Source organism: Ictidomys tridecemlineatus, chromosome 2 (genome assembly GCF_052094955.1).
Source record: "Ictidomys tridecemlineatus isolate mIctTri1 chromosome 2, mIctTri1.hap1, whole genome shotgun sequence".
NCBI lineage: Eukaryota > Metazoa > Chordata > Mammalia > Rodentia > Sciuridae > Ictidomys > Ictidomys tridecemlineatus.
The window spans coordinates 211,861,725-211,884,333 of NC_135478.1; the positions used below are offsets into that span (position 1 = coordinate 211,861,725).

General features: G+C 38.4%; 1 protein-coding gene and 1 long non-coding RNA gene across 11 annotated transcripts in view; one reads left to right on the forward strand and one right to left on the reverse strand.

Moving 5' to 3' along the window:
- Nucleotides 1-22,609, forward strand: part of Cald1 (caldesmon 1) — a 203,886-nt gene that overhangs the window by 176,722 nt on the left and 4,555 nt on the right. For 4 of the 10 annotated variants that reach the window (XR_013435419.1, XR_002484622.3, XR_002484623.3 and 1 more), the window contains 9 exons: nt 135-280; nt 6,216-6,474; nt 8,499-8,639; nt 13,076-13,119; nt 13,593-13,674; nt 15,592-15,729; nt 16,144-16,239; nt 19,808-19,931; nt 21,722-21,802. Coding sequence is in view for 5 of the 10 variants with exons in the window: in XM_040291402.2 (XP_040147336.2) it covers nt 135-280; nt 6,216-6,474; nt 8,499-8,639; nt 13,076-13,119; nt 13,593-13,674; nt 15,592-15,729; nt 16,144-16,239; nt 21,722-21,802 (987 nt within the window). In the remaining 5 variants the exon portion in view is untranslated. The remainder of the gene's footprint in view (nt 1-134; nt 281-6,215; nt 6,475-8,498; nt 8,640-13,075; nt 13,120-13,592; nt 13,675-15,591; nt 15,730-16,143; nt 16,240-19,807; nt 19,932-21,721; nt 21,803-22,609) is intronic. The other 6 variants (XM_040291402.2, XM_013361079.4, XM_040291405.2 and 3 more) reach the window with 3 other exon arrangements.
- Nucleotides 10,472-13,213, reverse strand: LOC144375464 (uncharacterized). Its single transcript, XR_013435421.1, has 2 exons — nt 12,520-13,213; nt 10,472-10,667 (listed from the first exon to the last, which is right to left on the reverse strand). It is a non-coding gene; the product is annotated as an uncharacterized LOC144375464 (long non-coding RNA).

Consider the following 22,609-nt stretch of genomic DNA (forward strand, 5'->3'; position numbering starts at 1 on the left):
CCATTCCCCAGGTGGTGGTTCTGCTTCTGAGTTTGCTGGCTTCCTAAAAATGTTGGGTCTTATTTGGTAATAACAACCAAAACCTAGTAAGATTCTCATCGTTATGTTTCTTCCTAATATGTACTTTTTGTTAGATCAAAGATGAGAAGATTAAAAAAGACAAAGAGCCCAAAGAAGAAGTTAAGAGTTTCTTGGATCGAAAGAAGGGATTTACAGAAGTGAAGTCACAGAATGGAGAATTCATGACCCACAAACTTAAACATACTGAGAATGCTTTCAGGTAAGAGGTAGTGACTAAATTAACAATGACTGTGTTCACGTGTGGGGGGAAAAAAAACCCAGTCTCCCTGTCCTGTGCCTCCAGACAGAAACGTGCTAAACAGGCAACATTCTTTGGTTACAAAGTCATTGACCATTGTCTTAGAGATACACAGTCAGCAGGTCTGTCTCTCGAGGCACCAATGGGAGACCAGCAGTCATTGCTCAACCAGGCTTAGTCTGCTTTTCCTTTTTTTTTTTTTTTGCAAGGCAGATCATGCTTGGCAACCATGTTCCTGTTCACTGACCTAAAATGCTCATGTGACATCAGTCTGTTAAAAATATTGTGACCGGGGTTAATATCATTGGTCCATTCTCTATGTGGTCTGGCCAATTTCATAAAAGACCTTTCTCAGTACCATTTTCATGAATTCATTTTTAAAGGGTTTAAATGTTACATAAAGCTCAGATTGTTTTATAGACAAATACTTGGGAAACTAAGTCACATTGTCAAATCCCTGAATGTTCATTTGCTTTGGGAATCTCTAAGAGAGAGGGCGAGGGCATGGAACTGCTGCTCCATTTCAAACAGTCTGGAAAAGTCTGGTATAGCTTCACATTCCCTCTCCTCACACATTGCCTCCCTATCATATTGAAAATCCAGGCAATTGAATTATAAGACAGAACAGACCCGTATATGCAGGTGAACCCTCATTTCTTTGGTACAGGTAAACACAGATACGTCCATCCATTTTGTAGAAGGACTCAGGTGCAGAGATTCTCTGCCCCATCACACACTCATTCCTCCTACCACTTGTGCCAAATACCAACCTCTGTTATATCCCTGGCTGCCAGGCCAGATGTGCTGCAAAAGAGTTTGGGGTTTCTACGGTATGGATTTCCATGTGGCTGGTCTTTGGCAGCAGCCTACCTGTAGATCTTGCTTTTCTGAGCACTTCAAATAAGAAAATCACTAAGGAGGTATTATGTACAAGTTAGACTTGCTTCTTACATCAAAGTCTTTGTAACATTCAGAAGGGTTAGACTACTAGCAATGGACATTCCAGGCTCAGCTAAGAGGCTAAGATGTGTAAACCTAAGTGTCCCCGGAATACTTTTTTTCTATTTAACAGTCTGAGTAGAAACTTCGTTACATTTATGAGCCTAAAACACTCAGGATAAAGGTATGCATAAAAGACCTAAAGACAACTAGGAGGGAAAAAGAAAGAAAACTTTATGACACTACTTGGAACTGAGAAGGGAGTCAATGTGACAATTAAGTTATTGGAAATTCATAGAAAATCTACAAAGCAAGTTGATTTACGCTGGTAAACTGAATCCAAAACTTGCTGCACTAGCTGTAGTTTAATGGTTTAAAGTGCTACTGGAGTGTCAGACTCGTGAAAAGCCATGACTATGACTTAATATCATTATATTTTTATTACTTGATTGTTTAAACTATGTTTTATAAGTAAAAGTTTTTTCTTAAGAGACCAGGTTTATTTTTGTCAAGAGAAACAATGTTCAAAAAAAATCTGTCTCTAGAAAGAAGTTTGGTTAACCTTTAGCAAACTTGCCCAGGAGCTTCAGTCAAAGCCCAAATTAATAATTAGCATGCCTATTGTGTGGAGATCTAAAGAGCTGGATAATTCAAAGACAAGAAAAGTCACAAGAGATGGCAACAAGCGTTAAGAATGCTTGAATGTGACTCAGACCTTAGATTTTCCTTCTTTGGACAGACAAAAAAAAAAAAAAAAAACTAAGGGAACAGATTGTCCTCATGTTATTCTTGTTTGCTCATCTACCATCGTCCACAAGCTTTCATGCCAGCTAGGAGGTGATGCTAACAGAAGCAGAGAAGCCTGGTTTTGCTCCACATTGTATAAAATGAGAAGCAAGGAAGGTAGTAAAAGCTTCATCTCTCTTCGCTTAAATGAAAACAAGCCGTGTTCCCAGTGGCCAAAGGCCTCATGTTCATGCTGAGTTAAACCTAAAGAAGCCAAAGATAGGAGAGAGAACATTATGGAAGATGTTTCCTTGCTGAGAGCCTACAGCACACATAGGTAGAGATGAAGTGGCCAAAGTCTTGCTCTTCTTTTGACCAGGGTTTGTTTTGGTTTTCTTTTTTTAAGGTGAGAATCAAAGTTTTTTTCCCTGATTATCAGTAGCATTTTTCCAGATATTTTCTATGTATATAGCACTCAAGATAGACACACATATGTACTACAGACCCACATATGTCTACATGTGAATATAATTATAAATATATGTTTTAAATGAGTCTTGCACCTTACAAAACAATGTAGTATAGCTAGCTTTCTATACCAAAAAATATGAACGTACATTTGTGGTGTTACAGTTCACTGGATGAGGCATTATGACTTACTTAATTAGTCCCCAATGAAGGACCTTTTGATTGTCCAAAATGAAGACTGAGCGCCACCTAGTGGTACCCAGAGACGTTTCCATTAGGCACGTTGCCTTGTCCAGCCCCTGCACAGTAAGATGGTTAGGAGAGAGTTTTTAAGCAAAGACGGAAAGACCTTAATGAACTGAGAGAGGCCTCGCAGGAGTGTGAATCTGTAAGACTCTGAAAGAGCAACATTAAGTTTAAAAGACCCTCTAAACTTGTTTGAATTCAAAATAAAAGAGTTTATCTTTAACAGTCAAGAAACTAGAATAATATTTTTAAACTTTTTCACCTCGGTCCATAGTAAAGAACAAATTTTGTAGCATGACCCACTACACACGTGTATATTTATAACTGAAACAAGTCTGTCAAGAAATGGTGCTTTTTTTCTCCATGCCATGTACTCTGATATTTTCTCTTTCATTTTTAAAATGCCAGTTACAAACTACTAAATTGATCTTTTGATCTGCAGATAGGAAAACATTCTGAGGCCATGATAGAGTCAGAACTACCTCAGTGTTTAAAAATATGAGGTGCACAAAATAAGATCAATATTGTATAATGTGTACCTTTAACCCATTTGTTTTTTATTTGTCCTCTTGCTCCATAGCTAGAAATACTGTGCCACTCCTTTTATTCTTTTTTATTTGTTATTTTTAGATACATATGACAGTAGTGTGTATTTTGACATATTATACATACATTGAGAATAACTTATTCTAAATAGGATCCCATTCTTGTAGTTGTACACGATGTGGAATTACACTGACCACGTATTCATATATGAACACAGGAAAGTTATGTCAGATTCATTCTACTGTCTTTCCTATTCCCATCCCCTCTCCCTTTCCTTCATTTGTGCCACCCTTTACACAGAATAAATGATATTAGATAGTGGTGATTCTTTTGTTCCTTAGACAAAGTTATCAGGGATGGCTACCTACGTCTAGATCTTCTTAATATTTGTTAATTAGAGTTTAAATAGCAGACATGCAACATCCTTGTCTTTCAATTAAGAGTACCTGTAACAAGCCTCTTTAAGCTCACTGCTAAATTCTCCTAAATAAAGTCCCAACAGAATCCCATCTGCTTTAGTGAAAACAGAGTGTTTCATGGAAGTTCTCCTGTGAGTACTAACATGTGCCAAAGTCAGCAGTAGTCCAACTCTGTTAACAGAGCAAATTTATTAAAGGAGTTCAGAGTCAGTAGTTGACCATGATGTTGTTCCATCTTTTCCTGTGATCCTTGTAAAATATTAAGAATGCTAGTTCTGGGGGCTTGGGTTGTGGCTCAGCGGTAGAGCGTTTGCCTAGCATGTGTGACGCCCTGGGTTCGATTCTCAGCACCACATACAAATAGATTAAAAAAAAAATTCATCAACAACTAATAAAAATATTTTTTTTAAAAAAAGAATGCTAGTTCTGAATTAAACTTTCACACAGGATTCAGGATAGCATTCTATCTTTAGCCTTAACATGTTTCCAGTTCTGTCATGAAATTCCTGTGGGTCCTCCTTAGTTCCAAAGAAAAATTCAAGCTTCAGTTTCAGTCCCATCTTCTTCCTGTTTTATAAGCTGAGCTATCTGATAAAGCATTGTTTGACTCAGGTATGGAAGGTGGGTAGGTTTGGACTAGAAATTCTAGAGACTCTGAGATAAGACACATCACTCACAGACTGTCCCCAAAGTGCCAAGTGAGAGGTAGAGGAGACGAACTTGTTCTATTTCAGCTGATTCATCATTTTATAACAGATCAAATTTAACCTCAGGTATAATTATAGTAGAGTGAAAAATAGAGTATAATTGGTATAGAAATATTAGAATTCAGTCATGGCTTAACAAATTTTAGCTACCAAACTTTTGGGTGGGTAAATCATTTTCTCTTTCATCTATGATGCACTTATTCATAGATTAGGGATAATAAACCTAACCTGCCAACTTTCCATTTACTGTGACTGTTAAATAAGATACTGAACAAGCAAAGGGTTTATAAATTTGTTATAAATGACATTTAAGAAACCACTCTAACCATTTCATATCAGAGCTAAATCCTGTTAAGGAATATTACAGTTGTATTGGGGTCAAAGAGGGTAGAAAATACACAAATTGAAGCCACAGGGAAATGTATGCCATTAAGAATTTTCTTGGAGCAGCTCTGTAAAAATAGACATGTATTATTATATTTAGCTCAATCAAGAGACAGTGGGTCAATTCATCTGCCAGAAAGCCGCTAAAGCATGCTCCAGGCAGAGCTGTACATAGGTGGATGTATTGGCTTCAGTGCCAACCCTGAGTTCAACCATTTTTTCATGTCTCTGGTTCCTGAACTCTTCTGTCCTCTCTCTTGATCTGTGATTCCAGGCAGATCCAAGGTTACCGGTAATTTATGTAAGCCACTCCTAAATTTCAAACTTATTCTAACAGTCATGGAGTTCAGGCCTTCCTTTCTAGGAACAACTAATATTTACAACAGTGGATAAATTAACATTTAAATAGTAAATGAATAATAATCCCATGGGACCCAAAGAGTAGCCCACTGAGGCAACAGAATCAATGTATTTCCCCATTTTTTTCATGCTATAGAATAGGTCATGTATTTTTTTTTTTGAGAGAGAGAGAGAATTTTTAATATTTATTTTTTAGTTTTCGGCGGACACAACATCTTTGTTTGTATGTGGTGCTGAGGATCAAACCCAGGTCGCATGCATGCCAGGCGAGCGTGCACCACTTGAGCCACATCCCCAGCCCCGGGTCATGTATTTTTAATTGTAGTAAAAAAATTTTGCCATTTTAGCCCCTGTTAAGTGTGCAATCTGATACTTAACATTAAGTATATTCTCAATATAGATCTCCAAAATTATTTCCTCTTGCTGAACCTAAACTCTATGCCCTTTAAACACCTCCTCTTTCCCCTTTCCTCCTAGTCCCAGGTAACCACTCTTCTTTTTTCTATTTCTATTAATTTGCTTATTTTAGATCCTTTATAGAAGTAGAACCACATGATATTTATAACTGGCATATTTCATTTCGCATAATGTCCTCAAGTTCATCCAGTTGAAAAGTGTATCAGAATTTTCTTTCCTTTTAAAGGCTGAATAATATCCCACCAAATAGATATACCACATTTTGCTTCTCCATTGAGTTGCTTCCCTTTTTTGGCTCTTGTGAACAATGCTGCTCTGAGTAGGGATATACCATCTCAAGTCCCTGCTGTCAGTTCCTCTGAATATATACATAGGGTATCCTAGTTTTAATATTTTGAGGAACCCGGTACTGTATTCCATAGCAACTGCACCACTTTACCCTCCCACCAACAATACAGATTTGCCCCCACCCTGCAGCTGAGGAAGTCAAAGAGAAGTGGCGCATTAGGGGCCCTGGCTAAGCCCTCGCCGTTCCTGGCAGACGCCTACTACACTCTGGAGTGGGGATCCAGGGTCTAAAAATGATGGGCGTGCAGATCTGGCCTGGGGTGCACAGCCTGCAGACGCCGCTCCTTCCGCGGAGGCTGCAGGGCTGAAGCCTTAACCCCCCTCCGTCCCCTGCAGCCCCAGCCGCCCCGGAGCGCGGGCCGTCGGGGAAGCCGAGGGCGCTCCGCAGGTGGAAGCCGGCAAGAGGCTGGAGGAGCTCCGCCGCAGGCGCGGGGAGACCGAGAGCGAAGAGTTCGAAAAGCTCAAACAGAAGCAACAGGAGGCGGCCTTGGAGCTGGAGGAGCTGAAGAAAAAGAGAGAGGAGCGAAGGAAGGTCCTGGAGGAGGAAGAGCAGAAGAGGAAGCAGGAGGAAGCGGACCGCAAGGCCAGAGAGGAGGTAGGAGGCGCCGAGCTGCCCCGGGTTCAAGTGCGCAATCGGCCTCGCTGTGCGCAGGGCGTGGGCTCAAACCTGTAGAGTTTAGCCAGTTCTCATAAGAACTCTATCTTGTGGGTGCCAATCCCCATTTTTCAGATCAGGAAACTGAGGCACACTTTTTATAATTTTGCTCCAAGTCCCATGTGCCTTCTAATCAGCCCCTCGTCCTATTTGCTTCTCAATAAGGAACAGGGAGAAAACTCAGATGCAAACTAGGTACAAGAATTAGGTTACACAATAGTTGTTTCCTAATACTTGAAAAGTTTTTGTAGAGAAGATTTTTTAAAAGTAGATTAGAAATTAGTAAATAGGCAGGATCAGTATCTAATCTACTCACTGCTGTGTACCCAGGACCCAGTACAGAGCCTGATACTACTCCAAGAGCCCTGTCATTACGAACAGATGAATTTGTTCCATCCTTTAGACAGATATAACAGTTAAAGTTGCAATGAAGAAAACTTTAGCTCAACATATGAAAAAATGCTTACCCAGCTACAATTTATATTGCTACAGTTTACAAAATACATTCTTTCTTTTGATCCTGGGGTATGTTCCCATTTTATGAACAAAGAAATCAGGAACCAAACAGTTTGAGTGACTTCTTTGAAGATTCTTGACTGATAAGTGGTAGAATCAGTCGTAGCTGGGATCCTACTTTTTCAACTCTTAAGCCTAGAACTTTTTGAGATAATGATCTCTCATCCTTCAAAATATGCAGAAAATATTTCAATGACTTTCTGACATGAATTCTATTCACATAGTTTTCCTAAACTATGTGAAAAGTTTGGATAAAACATTCCACGGTCAACTTTGAATAAGTCAAGAAACTTTGATTGGAAAGTATTTGTGATGTTAGAGTTTTATAATCAGACATACCTGAACTTGTATCCTAACTCTGCCACTTAAGAAGCTGGGAACTTGGGAGACTCTGTCTTGTTTTATCTGTGAAATAATATCTACTTGGCAAGTTTTTCCTGATGACTAAATAGATCATTGTCTTCACAGTGCCTGGCCCCAAATAGGAACCCCAAAAGTGGTAGTTATTATTATTCTTATCATTATTACTATGTTGCTTAGAAGAGGAGAGTATCAGGAAAACAGAGGGAAATCATGACCTCTTAGAACTGGATTACACTTGGAGGGTTATTTTAGTCTAAAGTTCTACCAAAGCAAAACACTGGATCCTTCTGCAACATCCTCTGCTAGACGGACATCAGTCTGTGCTTGAGAACACCAGTGATAATGATTTCATGGTTTGAAAACAACAAAAGACTGCCTAAATCCCTCAAGAAATCATTCACACAAGACAGGCAACGTGATCAGAAATCTGAATTTTTTGCCTGATAAAGGACAGAACTGAGTGTTCTAGGCCAGGAATAGAGGCATAGAGGGGTTCATGAGTCAGGTTATAAACATCTGAAATTTCACCACTAAGTCTCAATATGGGCATCATTTTGGTTTTGTCAAACCATCTAAAATAATACATAATCAATAACTAAACAGAGGGCTAAAATGTAAATGTATTCAGTTGAGACCAGGGGCAACCCTAAAACCATCTCGTGCAATTTGGTTAATGTAGTACCATGGATTTATTAAATTTTTTGCATAAATGTTCTTGTTTTTAACAAATCTTCTAGGAAATAGATGGGAAGGATATTTGTGTTTGTTGCATTTATACAAAAATGAAGAGTCGGTATTAAATGACTTACAGGATAGTAAGGCTAATGCATCCCTTTAAGGGAATCGACCATACTGAGCATTAATCTCCACATTTTAAGTAGCAGATGTTTAGTGTCTACTAGGAATCCTCTCTATTTTTCAGATGAAGAAACTGAAACATATAGCAGATAAATAACATGGCAAAGGACACACAGTTGCTGGAGGGGGAGTCTGTTGCCTTGGCTGGTGTTCTTTCTCCCAGAACACTCTTCCCCTTCCCCTGAAACCGGCCCTGAAGTCCTTGTTATTTGTTCTTTCTGTCTTAGGAAGAGAAGAGGAGGCTAAAGGAGGAGATTGAGAGGCGAAGGGCAGAAGCTGCTGAGAAACGCCAGAAGATGCCCGAAGATGGCTTGTCAGACGACAAGAAGCCCTTCAAGTGCTTCACTCCTAAAGGCTCATCTCTCAAGGTATTTCTCTCCCCTACAAAACCTTCGTATAGTATTCCTCTTCCAACAGAACCTGGCTCTAGGTCCCCGTTTAGTCATGGATCATGTAGGCCTTCCTCTGCTTCATTTCTCTCTTTGCCATCCTTCTGTTCAGACTGCTGTAAGAGGCCTTGGACTGAGTAATTTATGAACAACAGAAATGTCTGGCTCGCAGTTCTGGAAACTGGCAAGTCCAGGTCAAGGTGCCAGTAGATTCAGCAGCTGGCGAAGGCCTGGGCCTCCCAGATGGTGACTTCTCATTGCCTTCTCACAGGGTGGAACGGAAAGGAGGGCCAGTGGTGCCCCCTCCATCTCTTGTGAGCACTAATCCCATTTATGAGGGCTCACCTCATGACCTGGCTACTTCCCTGCCTTGCAACATCAGCACACTGGGGATTAGAGCTCCACACACGAAATTTGGAGGATCTCGAGCACAGTCCCCCTCTTTTTCAGCTATTTCATAGCTTCTCTTGTTTATAACATTTGGAAAGGAAAGAAAGAGGTGAGATTTGTATCTGTTGTTAATGTGGCACTTTGATATACATTAAGATGACATTTGATGATTCTCAATTTCATTGATCCATTCTCTGTGTACTTCATTGCTTTGAGCGATTGAAAATGGAACATTTAAACTTTATAAAATGAGCTTTTAGAGCATTTGAAACTTGAAAAGGGCTTATACTGCTTTGCACACTGGCTTCATCATCTTTAAAAGAAGGGCTACCTTTCACATTTCAGAGCTGTTATCATGGGAAGAGATGAAAAGCAACTTGGATAGGGTCCTTTGCCAGGACGAGTTTGGTCCTACTCTTGCCCTCATGGAGCGGAGTTTCTGTGTGACAGAAGTGCTTCCTAGAGAAGGGAAGGAGCTGAGCCAGGGAGATGATGGAATAGTTGATGTAGGGAAAAGGACAGCAGACTCAGGAAAGCACTATCTGTTGCTTATAATCAATGTCATGTATCTTTTGTTTTGAGGGTTAACATTTAATTGAGCACCTAGCACAGTGCCTTGCATAATGAAGATACTAATAAATATTTGTTAAAGGAATAGATCAAAGAATGAATGAATCTTGAGTGAAAATTTTACATTTATTCTATCCTCATTTTCCATCAGCCTAGCTAGGTTACAAAGTATCAATAAGAAGCAAAGACAGCATATAATTATAGCCAGGCTCCAGTGGTTGAGGGTGTTCTATGAGATCATGTGATGTAGCACTCAAAAACGATGAAAACCAGTTACTTACATTTTAATAGTTATTACTTCTTCAGATGAAAATCAGAATATTTTATCTTCAAATAACTTCACTTAGTCTTTATGATGGTCTGGTTCCTTGTCCATCTGGGTCCCAAATTGACCATAATCATGCAACATACCATGACATTTTGGCCAATAATAGACTGGATGTTCAGTGGTGGTCCCATAAAATTATATCACCTACTTACATCATAGCTGTCTTGTTTTTGTAAGTATACTCTATTATGTTCACAATAAAATCACCTAATTGTCATTTCTCAGAGTGTATCCCTTACTTTAAGAAAAACATAACAATATTTGTATTGGAACCCTCATCTTGAGGTCTGTTTCAGGGAAAAATCCTAATTAAGCCACAGAGGAATTTTGTTATTTAGTACTTGGTATTTGTCATATACCTCATGTGTGCTGTACACCATTGAGAAAGAGCAGTATGAAGCAAGTTGCAGGCCCTGTGAAGCTAACGTGACTGACTAACTCACAGGAAACAATTCAAGAATTGCAGAGGGAACCAAATGCTAATCATTGAGACCTCAGCAAAGCAGAAGAAGTAGAGAGAGGCTTCATGTGGTAGACAGCTTTATTTATCAGCACTGAAATTTGAATTTCATAGTTTTCTTATGGTAAAAAATATCATTCTTCTTTGGATTTTTTGCATTTAACAATGTAAAAAATTATTCTTATCTTGAGAGCTAGGCAAAAAACACAGACTGCATTATTCCCACTGGGCGAACAGGCCCTGGATTGCAGGCCAGTCTCTAGAAGAAAAAGGAAAAAGGAGAAAGTAAATAACTTCATCAGTTCTGCCTATCTCTGTCTGTACAGTCCCCAGAGTCCAACTGCTCCCAGTCTGGGTCTTTTGTTCCTGGCTCAACCAAGGAGAAAAACCATACTCTGTCTTTCTACTTTCTTTAAGATCCCCCTCCAGCTGAGCTTTCCCTGAACAGTCTTGATAACGTGAAGAAACCAGTGGTTCTATAGGCTTCCAGATGCTACTCTGTTTTCCCGAGAAACTACAACTCTTGTCTCTCTTCTTTGATTAGCTCCTGTTGGCCAAGTGCCTCGACTTCCTTATTCCTGGTCTTTCCCTCAACTCCACACCTGGCTTTCCATTTCATCTAGCTCTCCCCAAATCCCTTTATCAACTCCCTCTGGTAAAGAAGCATGTGTAAGCAATCAATTAGAGAAGATGTTTTAAAAAAAAAAAGATCAAGACATTTATTAATTTCTTCATAACAGGGTCAGGCACATTGCTATTTGATATTATCAAATAATATAAAATATTTAATATTATTAAATATTATCAAAAAATGTATTTTTTTAATTTCTCATGACTTCTGTTATCTGAGAAGCTCAGAAACTGGTCTCATTGTTAAACTATGTTAGCAGTGAGTAATTTTTATACGTAAAACAAGCAAAGAATAAACTTTAAATTAATTTAGAGGTTTGTATAATTATTACTGTTTTCATGTATTGATAGTGAAGCATGGAATAGTATCAATTTTCTAAACTTTGATGGTCTCTATATAATCTCTTCTCAAGACAACACTGCCATCTCATGGTCTTTAGAGAAATTTCCCTGGTTAACTGGTCGGACATTCAATAGAACATTGAATTTACAAATTCCATGCAAATCGTTTCATTCCTTTCAGCCATTAAGTTATGGCATTTTCCCAACAAGAGGGAATCCATAGGATGGTGAGTCCCAACAAAACACAAAAAGTCGAGCTGGATAAGCTATTCCAGAAACAGGAGGTGGGATTCTGAGCACCTTGGATGTGAATAACTGTGATGGCCAAAGTGAGAAGGATGCTCCCTGAGCTCTGCCACCACCATGAGTTCTTCAGCTCCACCTCCCCACCTGCCCCAACTCCTTGAACATGAATTTCTTTGTTAAAACTGTCCTTTCCCCTCGAACCTGAACTTCCATTCTCACTTTCATAAATTCAATCATGAAACTGTGAAAACTACAAACTGAAAGTATCAAACTACTGAGAAGCCTTCTCCAACTCCCCCCAGATACTTGCTTGCCTTAGACATACCATTTTGTTCTTATCTTTAATAGGGTACCTACCATTGGTTTTTTAACATTCTGTTTATGTGCTTTATATTCTTCTTTACTAAAGAGACAAGAGTCCTTGTCTCTTAGTCTGCTCAGATTGCCATAACAAAACCCCATAAACTGGTTTATATATGCTAGATGGGCCATTCAGTGGTCTTTCTTTCTTTTTAAACTACAAACTTCTTTTTGCTACTAAATCAACATTGTATGTCACTGAAACTTTATCACTTAAATTCATACATTCTTTATAAATCAATAAATATTTGTTGACTCCATGTGGTACCCAACTCGAGACTGGAGATGTTCTCTGCTACACATTGTCCATCAATATTAGCAAATAGTACAGATCTCTTGATGTATGACTGCCTGTTCCAAAGCACACATGTGCTGACAAGTTTTTGTTACCCTGTCCAGGTCAGCCTCAGAACCACCTGGATGATAGTTACCTACCCTAGGCTGATGTGGTTGAATGTCCCTCATCTCAATCAGTTTAGACTAGAAAATTACTATAGAGTGAGTGGCTCAAAAAACAAACATTTATTTCTCACAGTTTCGAGGCTGGGAGTTTTGAGATCGATGCCAGCATTGTTGGGTTCTGGTGAAGCTCTCTTCCTTCTTTACAGATGGCCAAAGAACAGACGGAGTAAGCAGGCTCTCATGTCTTCCCTTATAAGGGCACTGATCCCATTCCTTAGGGCTCCAACTTCATGACCTAATGACTTCCAAAGAGCCTCACTTCCAAATGCCACCACATGGAAGTTTGGATTTTAATGTATGAGTGATTAATTTGACAGTCATTATAATATTATGAGTGATTAATTTGACAGTCATTATAATATTTTAGAAGCACTTTTATCATCTGATTCTTAACTTGCTTCCCACACTTTGTAATTCTCTACTTATTTTCACTATCCTTTGCCAATCCTACCTTCACCTCCCAAATCTCCATCAAATGCCTTATTTGTATTTTCCCCAGCTGAGCTGCTGCAATATTGTCCTAATACCTTTTATACATTCTTTGGTATTTTTATTCACCAGGTTCAAGAACAATAGTAGCATGGGCTAAAAATATTAACAGGATTTATTTTCTTTTTCAATTCCTAGATAGAAGAACGAGCAGAATTTTTGAATAAGTCTGTGCAGAAAAGGTAAATATGGTTCAATTGGGAATAACTAGCTATTATATACATGGAAATATTCTTCTATCCCATGAATGAAGTTTGGTGGATCTAATTAGATAAATCGAATATATATATATATCGATTTTATATATATATATATATATATATAGAGAGAGAGAGAGAGAGAGAGAGAGAGTTGTGTGTGTGTGTGTGTGTGTGTGTGTGTGTGTGTGTGTGAGAGAGAGAGAGAGAGAGAGAGAGAGAGAGAGATGGGATTGAATCCAGGAGTGCTTTAACACTGAGCCACATCCCCAGTTCTTATTTTTTGTTTTTGTTTTGGGTCAGAGTGCCACTAAGTAGTTGAGGGTCTTCTTACATTGCTAAGGCTGGCCTTGAACTTGCAATCCTCCTGTTGAAGCTTCCTGAATCACTGGCATTACAGGTGTACACCATCACACTTATTTTCTCTCATATTTTTATGCATATGTTTATTTATTTAGCAGTGGTGTCAAAACAACTCATCAAGCTGCAGTAGTCTCCAAGATAGACAGCAGACTGGAGCAATACACAAGTGCAATTGAGGTGAGAATTGGCCTCCAATATTAACAGGAGGTATTGGTATTTTTGTTGTGGTGCTGTTGAACAGAAATAGGCTCTGATGCCCTTTATTCACTCAGAATAAAGAAATCCAGGAGCCACTGAGGTGTTAATGATGTTTTACTGTACTTTGCACAAGTTATGGAGAAATACAGTAATAAAAGATAAATATAAAATGTAAATAAGGTTATAAAATATTATAGTTACAGAAGAGTTTTAAATAGATTACTGCTCACTACTTTCAGCCTGTATGTTTGAGTGTTATTCTTTTAATGAATGAGTTTATTGGTAGTTAACTATATTGTGTACATGTTCACAGGTGTGTCTTCGCTATCCTCAATTCTTTTTGCAATATATTCTTATATTTGATTTAACTAGGTCCCTTACAATTTTGCTTAATCCTCCTTTGTTTATAAAATGTCTTACTATTAAATAAATAATAGTATAAATTAATGTAAAGATTATAGACAACTCAAGTTTGAAGGACAATAGTTTGAATCTGATTGACCTGGAGGTTTTACTGTATTTGGAAATAATGTGTATTTCTAATGACACTCAGAGGACAGGTCTCATTGACTAAGGTACGTCTCTAGTTTGTTCTCTTTATGTAGACTTCAGTCAATGCTTTTAGCCTCCTTCTGAATCAGAGTGTCTGCAATGAAGTAATTATATTAGTTTGTTTTTTCTCATCTTCTTTGTACCCTTGAATGGAGATGCCTATAAGATAGTTTGCAAACAAATGATAAGAGGAAATAAGAAATGGAGAGCTCTGGTTTGTCAAATTATAATAATCAATAATAATCAAGTCCTAACACTCGAGATGTGATTTTTACTCATAAGATTAATGTCCACTAAATATAAGACAAATTGCAGACAGCAATTTTCTGTGGTTCAGTTGGTCTTGGCACTAATAAGTCTAATGAAATCGAGACAGACTTCAGACTTTGCAGAGACTGGCAAAATTATTTTTTAAGACATGGCCCCTAGGGGTGCCACTTATTATAGTTGACCATCTTGACCACAGGCCACAGAGCAAGACCAGAGGAAAAGTATCTCAAATGCATATCTCCCTTACTTACATCCATTCTTTCCTCCTTCCAGTGTATTCATCATGCTAAAATATCTCAGTCTTTTAGTCTTGAAGCACTTCCCTGCTCCAGAATATTTGCACATGCTGTTACCTTGGCATAGAACAGAATTTGTTCCTCTTGTTCCCTTTATTACTTCTGAGTCATTTGCCAGGTCAGAGTAGTCTGTTTATGCCCCCAAACATACCATGTTCAGTATTCTGTCCCCTTTTGCCAGGCTATATAATACTTATTATTTCTCATTGAACTTTCCACAATGTGAAAGAAACACTTGTAACTAGTTACCATCTTTCTATTGAAACCTAAACCCACTGTAGCTTACAGAGCAGACTTTTGCCCACCTTTCAAGCATACTTGAATACCCTCTTTTTTTCAGAACCTAGCAAAGTTGCCTGCCCATAGTAAGGATTTAAAATGTATCTACTGAATGTAAAAAGTTAGACTTACCTTAAAAATAAATAACACTCCATTAGAAAGCATATTTCATTTTTGAAAGCTCTTACAGTTTATTTTGGGGGCTATATGTCTTCAGAGTACAGTTTTGGTTTTGTTTTAATTTTTTTAAGCCAGTCAAATTTAGCAGTGGGGAGTTGTATATCAACTTTAGTAACACTAATGTTAATAAGTTCTGATAACCCACTACCATGGAATCAGCCCAGAGTACACTTTTACAACAGAAATTATGACTTATTTTTGGTGAAGGTGTATACACAATGAAATTTTTGAATGATCCTGTTGAGAAAGATCAGCTTTCTATAATTTTACAAGGACAAACTTCTCAGCACCAATCCTAAAGATAATTCACCCATTTCAGGGAACAAAAACTGCAAAACCTATCAAGCCAGCAGCCTCTGATCTTCCTGTTCCTGCTGAAGGGGTACGCAATATCAAGAGCATGTGGGAGAAAGGGAATGTGTTCTCCTCCCCGACTGCATCAGGCACACCAAATAAGGTAAGCGTGTGATTTTTGTCTTTTAAGTTTAGAGGAGTAGATTTTTTTCCCCTCATTTTGTTTTAGAAGTCACACTAGTTGGTAATAAAAGCACTGGTAAAGGTGCAATTTGTACTTTTTTATTTTGAAATGACCATAAAAGCAAATTGAGGGCAAATGTACTCAGGAAACGATCCTGTGTACTAGACCTGGCCATAGACCTCTAAGTAAAATGCCTGAGGTTACTTGCTAACTCTTTGGGTTGGGATGGTGTGAGGTATACAAGAAAGAAAAGCAGATATTCCTTTAGTATCAATATCATTTAGGTTTATGGTTCTGTAAAATAATACTTAATGGTACTTAGGGGTTGCTTTCAAGATCCCTTCCCAGATTAAGTTTACTTTTTAATTTAATGTTTTGGATGATTGATACTAGGAAACTGCTGGCCTGAAGGTGGGAGTCTCCAGCCGCATCAATGAATGGCTAACTAAAACCCCGGATGGGAATAAGTCACCTGCTCCCAAACCTTCTGTAAGTAGCTGCAGGTTTTTCTGAGTTTCTGTGATCTCAGCTTCCAGCAGCAGCAGCAAACGGGCAGTTGGTCTGTTGATTTAGGAAAGAAGGCGCTTCTGCTGTCTGCTGAGTGTCAAGCAAGGAGGTGTGCACCTGGAGGGTCCCCGGCAGCCTTACCGTGATCACCCAGAGGGTCAATGGAGCCATATTATCACCTCTCCACCCTGAGAGGAGGACTTAGCCAGAGTGTAGAGCAGTTCAAACTTAGACCCTTCACTGGTCTATTGTTCAGCTTCTATTCTATAAACTACAGATAGGAATTTGAAAACAAAATGTCAAATTACTTTGGCTGCTTCTCTGTTATGAAGACTTTCTACCCGATTCCCAAAAGAATGTATATTGGCCTTTTTGAACCCATATTTTCTAATTTACCTAGTTTCTATAACTTGGCATAAAAATGCAGTTCTTGGGTAGTTGTTGAAATAATTAATTGCTATCATTTTATTATCAGTACCTGCAGAGGAAAACCATAAAAAATTGGAAATTAGATAACTTGGGGCTATTTTTCCTATAACCAGTTAATTTAGCAACTAGAAAAACTGATTATGAGTGTTGTTGTTGTTGTTGTTGTTTTAAAGAGAGAGAGAGAATTTTTTTAATATTTATTTTTTTGTTTTCGGCGGACACATCTTTGTTTGTATGTGGTGCTGAGGATCAAACCCAGGCCGCACTCATGCCAGGCGAGCGTGCTACCGCTTGAGCCACATCCCCAGCCCATGAGTGTTGTTTTTAAAAATCTAAAATTTTCTCATTTATCAAGTGTAGCTATATTACTTAAAAATTTTTATTTTAACCTTCATTGAGTGTGTATGGTAAGTGCCTTACATATAAATACCCTATTGTGTATTGCTGAGCATTCTGTTAGGTTGGCTGTATACCTTTGTTGGTACCCAAGGAAGCAGAGTTAATTGACTTAAACCCTACATTCTAGAAGGAGAAGAGAAACTTTCTAAATACCAGGTCTCTGGTGTTGAGCCACAATAGCATTTAATTGTATCTGTCCACTCCACATATAATCTCTAAAGTCACTAAATTTAAATTCTGTAATTTTCCAATTAAAAAAAAAAGGACATGTTTGTTTTTTTATTTTAATTTTAATTTTTAAATTTTTTTGTTTTTTGGAACTGGAGATTGAACCTAGGGGAACTACATCCCCAAAGCTTTAACATTTTTTTTTTAATACTTAGAGACAGGGTCTCACTAAGTTGCTTAGGACCTCACTAAGTTGCTGAGGCTGGCCTTGAACTCACAATCCTCCTGCCTCAGCTTCCAGAGCTTCTGGGATTGCAGGCTTGTGCCACCACGACCAGCTGCATATCCTTCTTAGTACAATTCCTTGAGGCTATTAATTACTATTCAACCCAAGACACTTTGCCTGAAGGTTCACAAGAAGCATAAACAGTGCAAATGCAATTTTCAATTGGAAAATCTTTACATATTGACCAACACAGCTAGATATAGGAGAGGAGGACCTGTAAAAGGATTCAGTGGAGACAAGAAAACATATCTCAAAAGTATTTGCTCTTTAGTGCCTTAAGTTTCCAAGTACCCATAACTTACAGAGTAAAAATTATTTCAAAAAACAAACCATGACAATTTGTACAAAGCTTCTGATTCCAGGCCAATGACTAGTAAACTTTTTCAATTATGGACCCATTTGAAAGCCTAATCAAATGTAAGGAACCTCTCCCACACAACATCTACAAGTCCAAGAAGCTCATAGACCCCCTGGAGAACTCTCAAGATAGAAAAGGAAAAAGGAGGGAAAGATAATGTTTTCCTCTTTGAGTATGGCACATTAATAGAGGAAGTGGTAATTTTTTTCAGGTTTATAGCATTTATGATCTATTTCGTTCCTATACCAACTTGTTCTCAGAAATTTGATCCCTACTTGTTTATCAGCAATTTAACTACAGTCTTATCATAATCTGTATGTCACTCTAATGGAAAGATTTAAAAGATTAAATTCAGTTATTATTATAATTGGCATAACCATGCCAAAGTTCCCACCATACTAAATAATAATTTTCTAGGATTATTGTTGGCTAATGGCTTCCTAATAAAAGGCAGAATGGGGAAATTATGGAATCAATGTCTGCTTTACCTACAATTTAGCAAGTGATTTGCTAGACCACCTCCTGGAAGGTAGAGGTTAAAAAAACAAATATGGCAGTTCTTATGATTTTAGTGATCTCTTTCTTCACATTTGATTCTGTGGACCAAGGTAGCTTCCTGAATAAGGACCATATTGGAAGAAATCAAAATGTAACTCATGTTGTAAATAAAATACTAGGTCTTATGTGCTTATTAAGCCACTTTAAGCTTTATGCATGCTCCAGTGGTAGTAGTAGTGACCCATATTTTAGACCTAGCTTCCCAGCAACATGTCAGAGAATGGATAGCAACAGGGCATTCTCACTGGGGGAGAATATGACTTAGAGTTCAGTACAGCAGACATGTGTAGCCCAGACACTATTGGTCCAACAGAAGGGTGAAGTTTTGGCAGTGTGGGAAGCGTTGGAAGAATCCTACAGATGCCTAAACATAGGCAGGCAAAAAAAAAAAAAAAATCCAAGAAAGGTGGTTTAGAAAAACAGCTCAATCAAGGATCTTGGTCTCATCCATAGGATCTCACACTGTTGGCCTGCAACTAAGATCTGTGTGGCTTGACCCACACCATTGTGCTGTATTTTCATTTTTAAGAGTATCCTTTGTCCTAAAGTATACTCTTAAAGTATACTTTGAAGCATAGAAAGCTGAATTCTTGAGGTTGTTGATTCCCTCTTTTCCTTAATTTCTTACTGCCAAGCCTCTTTGGCCATTGGGTGTTTCCACCTTGGTCCTTCATGGAAAACTTGTGAGTTTGACACCATTCGAACTCAGGCCAGACTGATCCTGAGCCCAGAATGTCAAAAGATTCCTAAAAACAAGGACAATTAGGAGAGTCATAAAGCTGTCTTCTGATTTGGGAGAGGGGACAGTTTACAGCCAGCTCATTGCTTCTATTCCTTGATGTAGGATGGAGGGAGGAGAAAGTTAGGTTTGTGCTTGCATAGAGATATGTGGCCATTAGGACTAAACCAGTGAGAAATTAATGGAACCAAATGGTCCTCATCCAGGGAAATGCCAAGAAGAAGGAAAACAGTAAATCGAAGGATTAAAGTGTTGACTTCTAAGCTCACTGCAGAGAAAAACATCATATACCAGTAGAAAAGTAATAATTTTCATAGATCTTAAGAATTACATGTGCTCAGAACAGTTTGCCAACTCAATAGTATTTGGAATTCCTGAAAATTAATTTATATAAAATTAAACATTGACCTATAGCAGATTTCTTACTGGGACATTTAAGCTGTTTGTGCATAGAATTTACAGGATTTCCGTGTCATTTTGTAACTGGAATTCAATTCTAAGTGTTTGTTTTGGCTGGTTTGTCTTATTCTTTGTGTCTGAACTGCATGTTATACAGTAATTAAAAAGCTAATTTGTCTTTCTTTTTGTTTAAAAAAAACACAACCATCAACAGTGTCTTTCTCAGCTGGCTTCTCTTCTTCCCTCTTTGGTCTGGTTGATTGGAAACCTGCCTCTCCTGCCTTCATTTCTCCCTCTTCTTCCGGAGTGGGTCTTTCTCTAAAATGTAGTCTGGTCAGGTAATTCCATTTATATTTCCCCTTTGATCTAAGGATGCTAATATTTTCTTAAAACTGACTCTTTAAACTCTTTAAGTAATCTCCAAAGATTCACTGGCAAAATTTAAGGAAAACGCAATCCGTTTTCTCAGGTAGAAGAAGCTTCATGTGAAAGAAAAATATTTGTTCCGCACAAATCAAATAAATAATGTGATAACAGCCACTTTTCCGAGTTTCCATCAGCACGTTCCTAATTATACTTTGCAAAATTTCAAAACAGTTTTCCAGACAATTTGGCAACTTTTACCTACATTGGCAAATGTAGTGAAATTCTTAAAAAAAAAAGTCCTGATTTGTTGCTTAATGTTTCCAAGTTAAATAAGTATAACTCTAATAGAATATCAGGAATTCATGCCACAGCAGAAATCCAGAAATTCAATAAGATTAAGGCAAATCTGAAGTGCTTCACATGGTACCATTTAATAGTGCATTTTCAGTGTTGAGATCTCAATGCTATGTATTAGAAATACGTTCAGTTAGACCTGTGTCCATGGATAGATGCAATTGCTGTGAGCTTTTGCCTTCTTAAATGAGAAAAGAGTTTGCCAAAATAAGCAGTACTATTTCAGTAAAACACATTTATTTTCTACAAACTACCTTTTGCCAAGTACTAATATAAGCAGATGCTGGAAGAAAAGTAAATGGAAACAGAATTTTGGATCCTCATCCAAACAAAATTAGTTATGAGGCAGTAAATAAAGGCTCAAAGCTCTATAACTGTTATAGATCATATTTTAGTGTTTCCTTCCCAAGATCCCCACATGTACTTACATATGTCATTGACTCTCAACTTCCCTTATGGGTACAATTTGCAATAGACATTTATTTTTGTGGGGCTAGGTTCTTCTGAATTACCCACTTGCCCCTAGGAAACACAAAAGGTTTTTTGGTGGGAGGAAAGTACAGTTAGAAAAAGGTTTTATCTGGGCTATTAGACTCCAAGACAGTGATCCTAGTGCAAGGGGTTTATTTGGGAGGTGAAGAAAATACTACAGGGATTGAGATGGGGAGAAGAAAGCAGACAGTAGGGACTGTGTTATTAAGCAAGTCACTGAATGGGCTGTTAAAAGTGAATCTCGCTGGGGAAGCCCTGGAACCCTGGAGAACACATGCTTCTAAGACTTCCTACCCCAGAGCATGAGGAGGTCTGAGAAGCATTCTTGTGCCTGTGCTCACTGGTCAGTGGTTGAGAGATGCTCCTGGGATATGAACTATGCAGGCAAGTGGGCATCTACAGCTAGAGAAAGGTCTGAGGCAAAGAAGTGCAGTGTTGGCAACCAGAAGTCACGCACTAAAGCAGTAAGGGCTGGGGATGTGGTGGGGTACAAAGAAAGAAAGTTAATCTACAAGGGGAAAAATGCTGATTAAACCCCAAATAAGTTATTTTTAAATAACCCATGCTCTATTCACTTTTCATAGAAAGTTAGAAGTAGGCTACATTATTTTAGATATGCTTATATTCTAATTTCACTGTTTGATAAACTGTAAATCTTTGGTGAAGGACAAGGACCCAGATGCTGTATGTCATTCCAGCCCATTCTCATGCCATCAATCAGGTTGAGGTCTTTATAAAATCAATTAACAGTGAGTGATCCTTTTAATGCCATCCACTTGAGTTCTCTGGGGTCAAGTGCACTAAACAACAAGTTAATCCAAACAAGACAATGGAGGTGGTGATTGATTTAGACCTGGTCAGAAAATATAAATGGCTACCTATCAAAGGCTTCTGCTTTCTCTTCTTTCTGCATTAGGACTTGAGGCCAGGAGACGTAACTGGCAAACGGAACCTCTGGGAAAAGCAATCTGTGGATAAGGTCACTTCCCCCACTAAGGTAAACTCTCTGAAGAACTGGTATTTTAGAGGTTTCTTTTCTTTCTTTTTTTTTAATTGATTTTATTTTTTAACTACATGGCTGCAGAATGCATCACAATTCTTATTATACATATAGAGCACAATTTTTCATATCTCTGTATGAATATATATATAAAGTATGTTCACACCAATTCATGTCTTCATACATGAACTTTGGATAATGATGTCCATCACATTCCACCATCCTTGCTAACCCCCTGCCCCCTCTCTTCACCTCCATCCCTCTAGAGGTTTATTTTCTTAATGAACCCTGCCATATAACATTTTGTCAAAGGAGAAATATCATTGACCCACTGTTCCATTGCTGTACTTAGGAAGATCAGCAGAGATGGGCACATGGGATGACAGGGGTCTACGTATCTTTGCAAGGACCCAGTGTGATGCCACGGTCATTTGGGGAAAGCAGATCCTTAGGGGGAAGTGCCTGTTTCCTGAGTAGACAGAACCAGACCTGTTTTCCAGAGCCATTCTAGGAAACACTGCCAGCAGCCTCAGGCCCCAGGTTGCCATGGCAATGAATTGAAATAATATTCACAAGTCAGGCAAAATGTGCTGCCCTGTGAACATTAATGGCTAGGAATGCTCAGAATGCCTCTTTTACTTTTGACATCCTCTGGGTAAAGGGAATGCTCATTCTTCAGAAAGGGGGCTCTGGACAGTATCTAAAGGACGCTCAGACTACAAATAGGGCCCCCTTGTTATACAAGGAGCTAATTCAACTCCTAACTGAAGCCCTTCTCCATTTCAAAAAACAGATCCAGTCTTC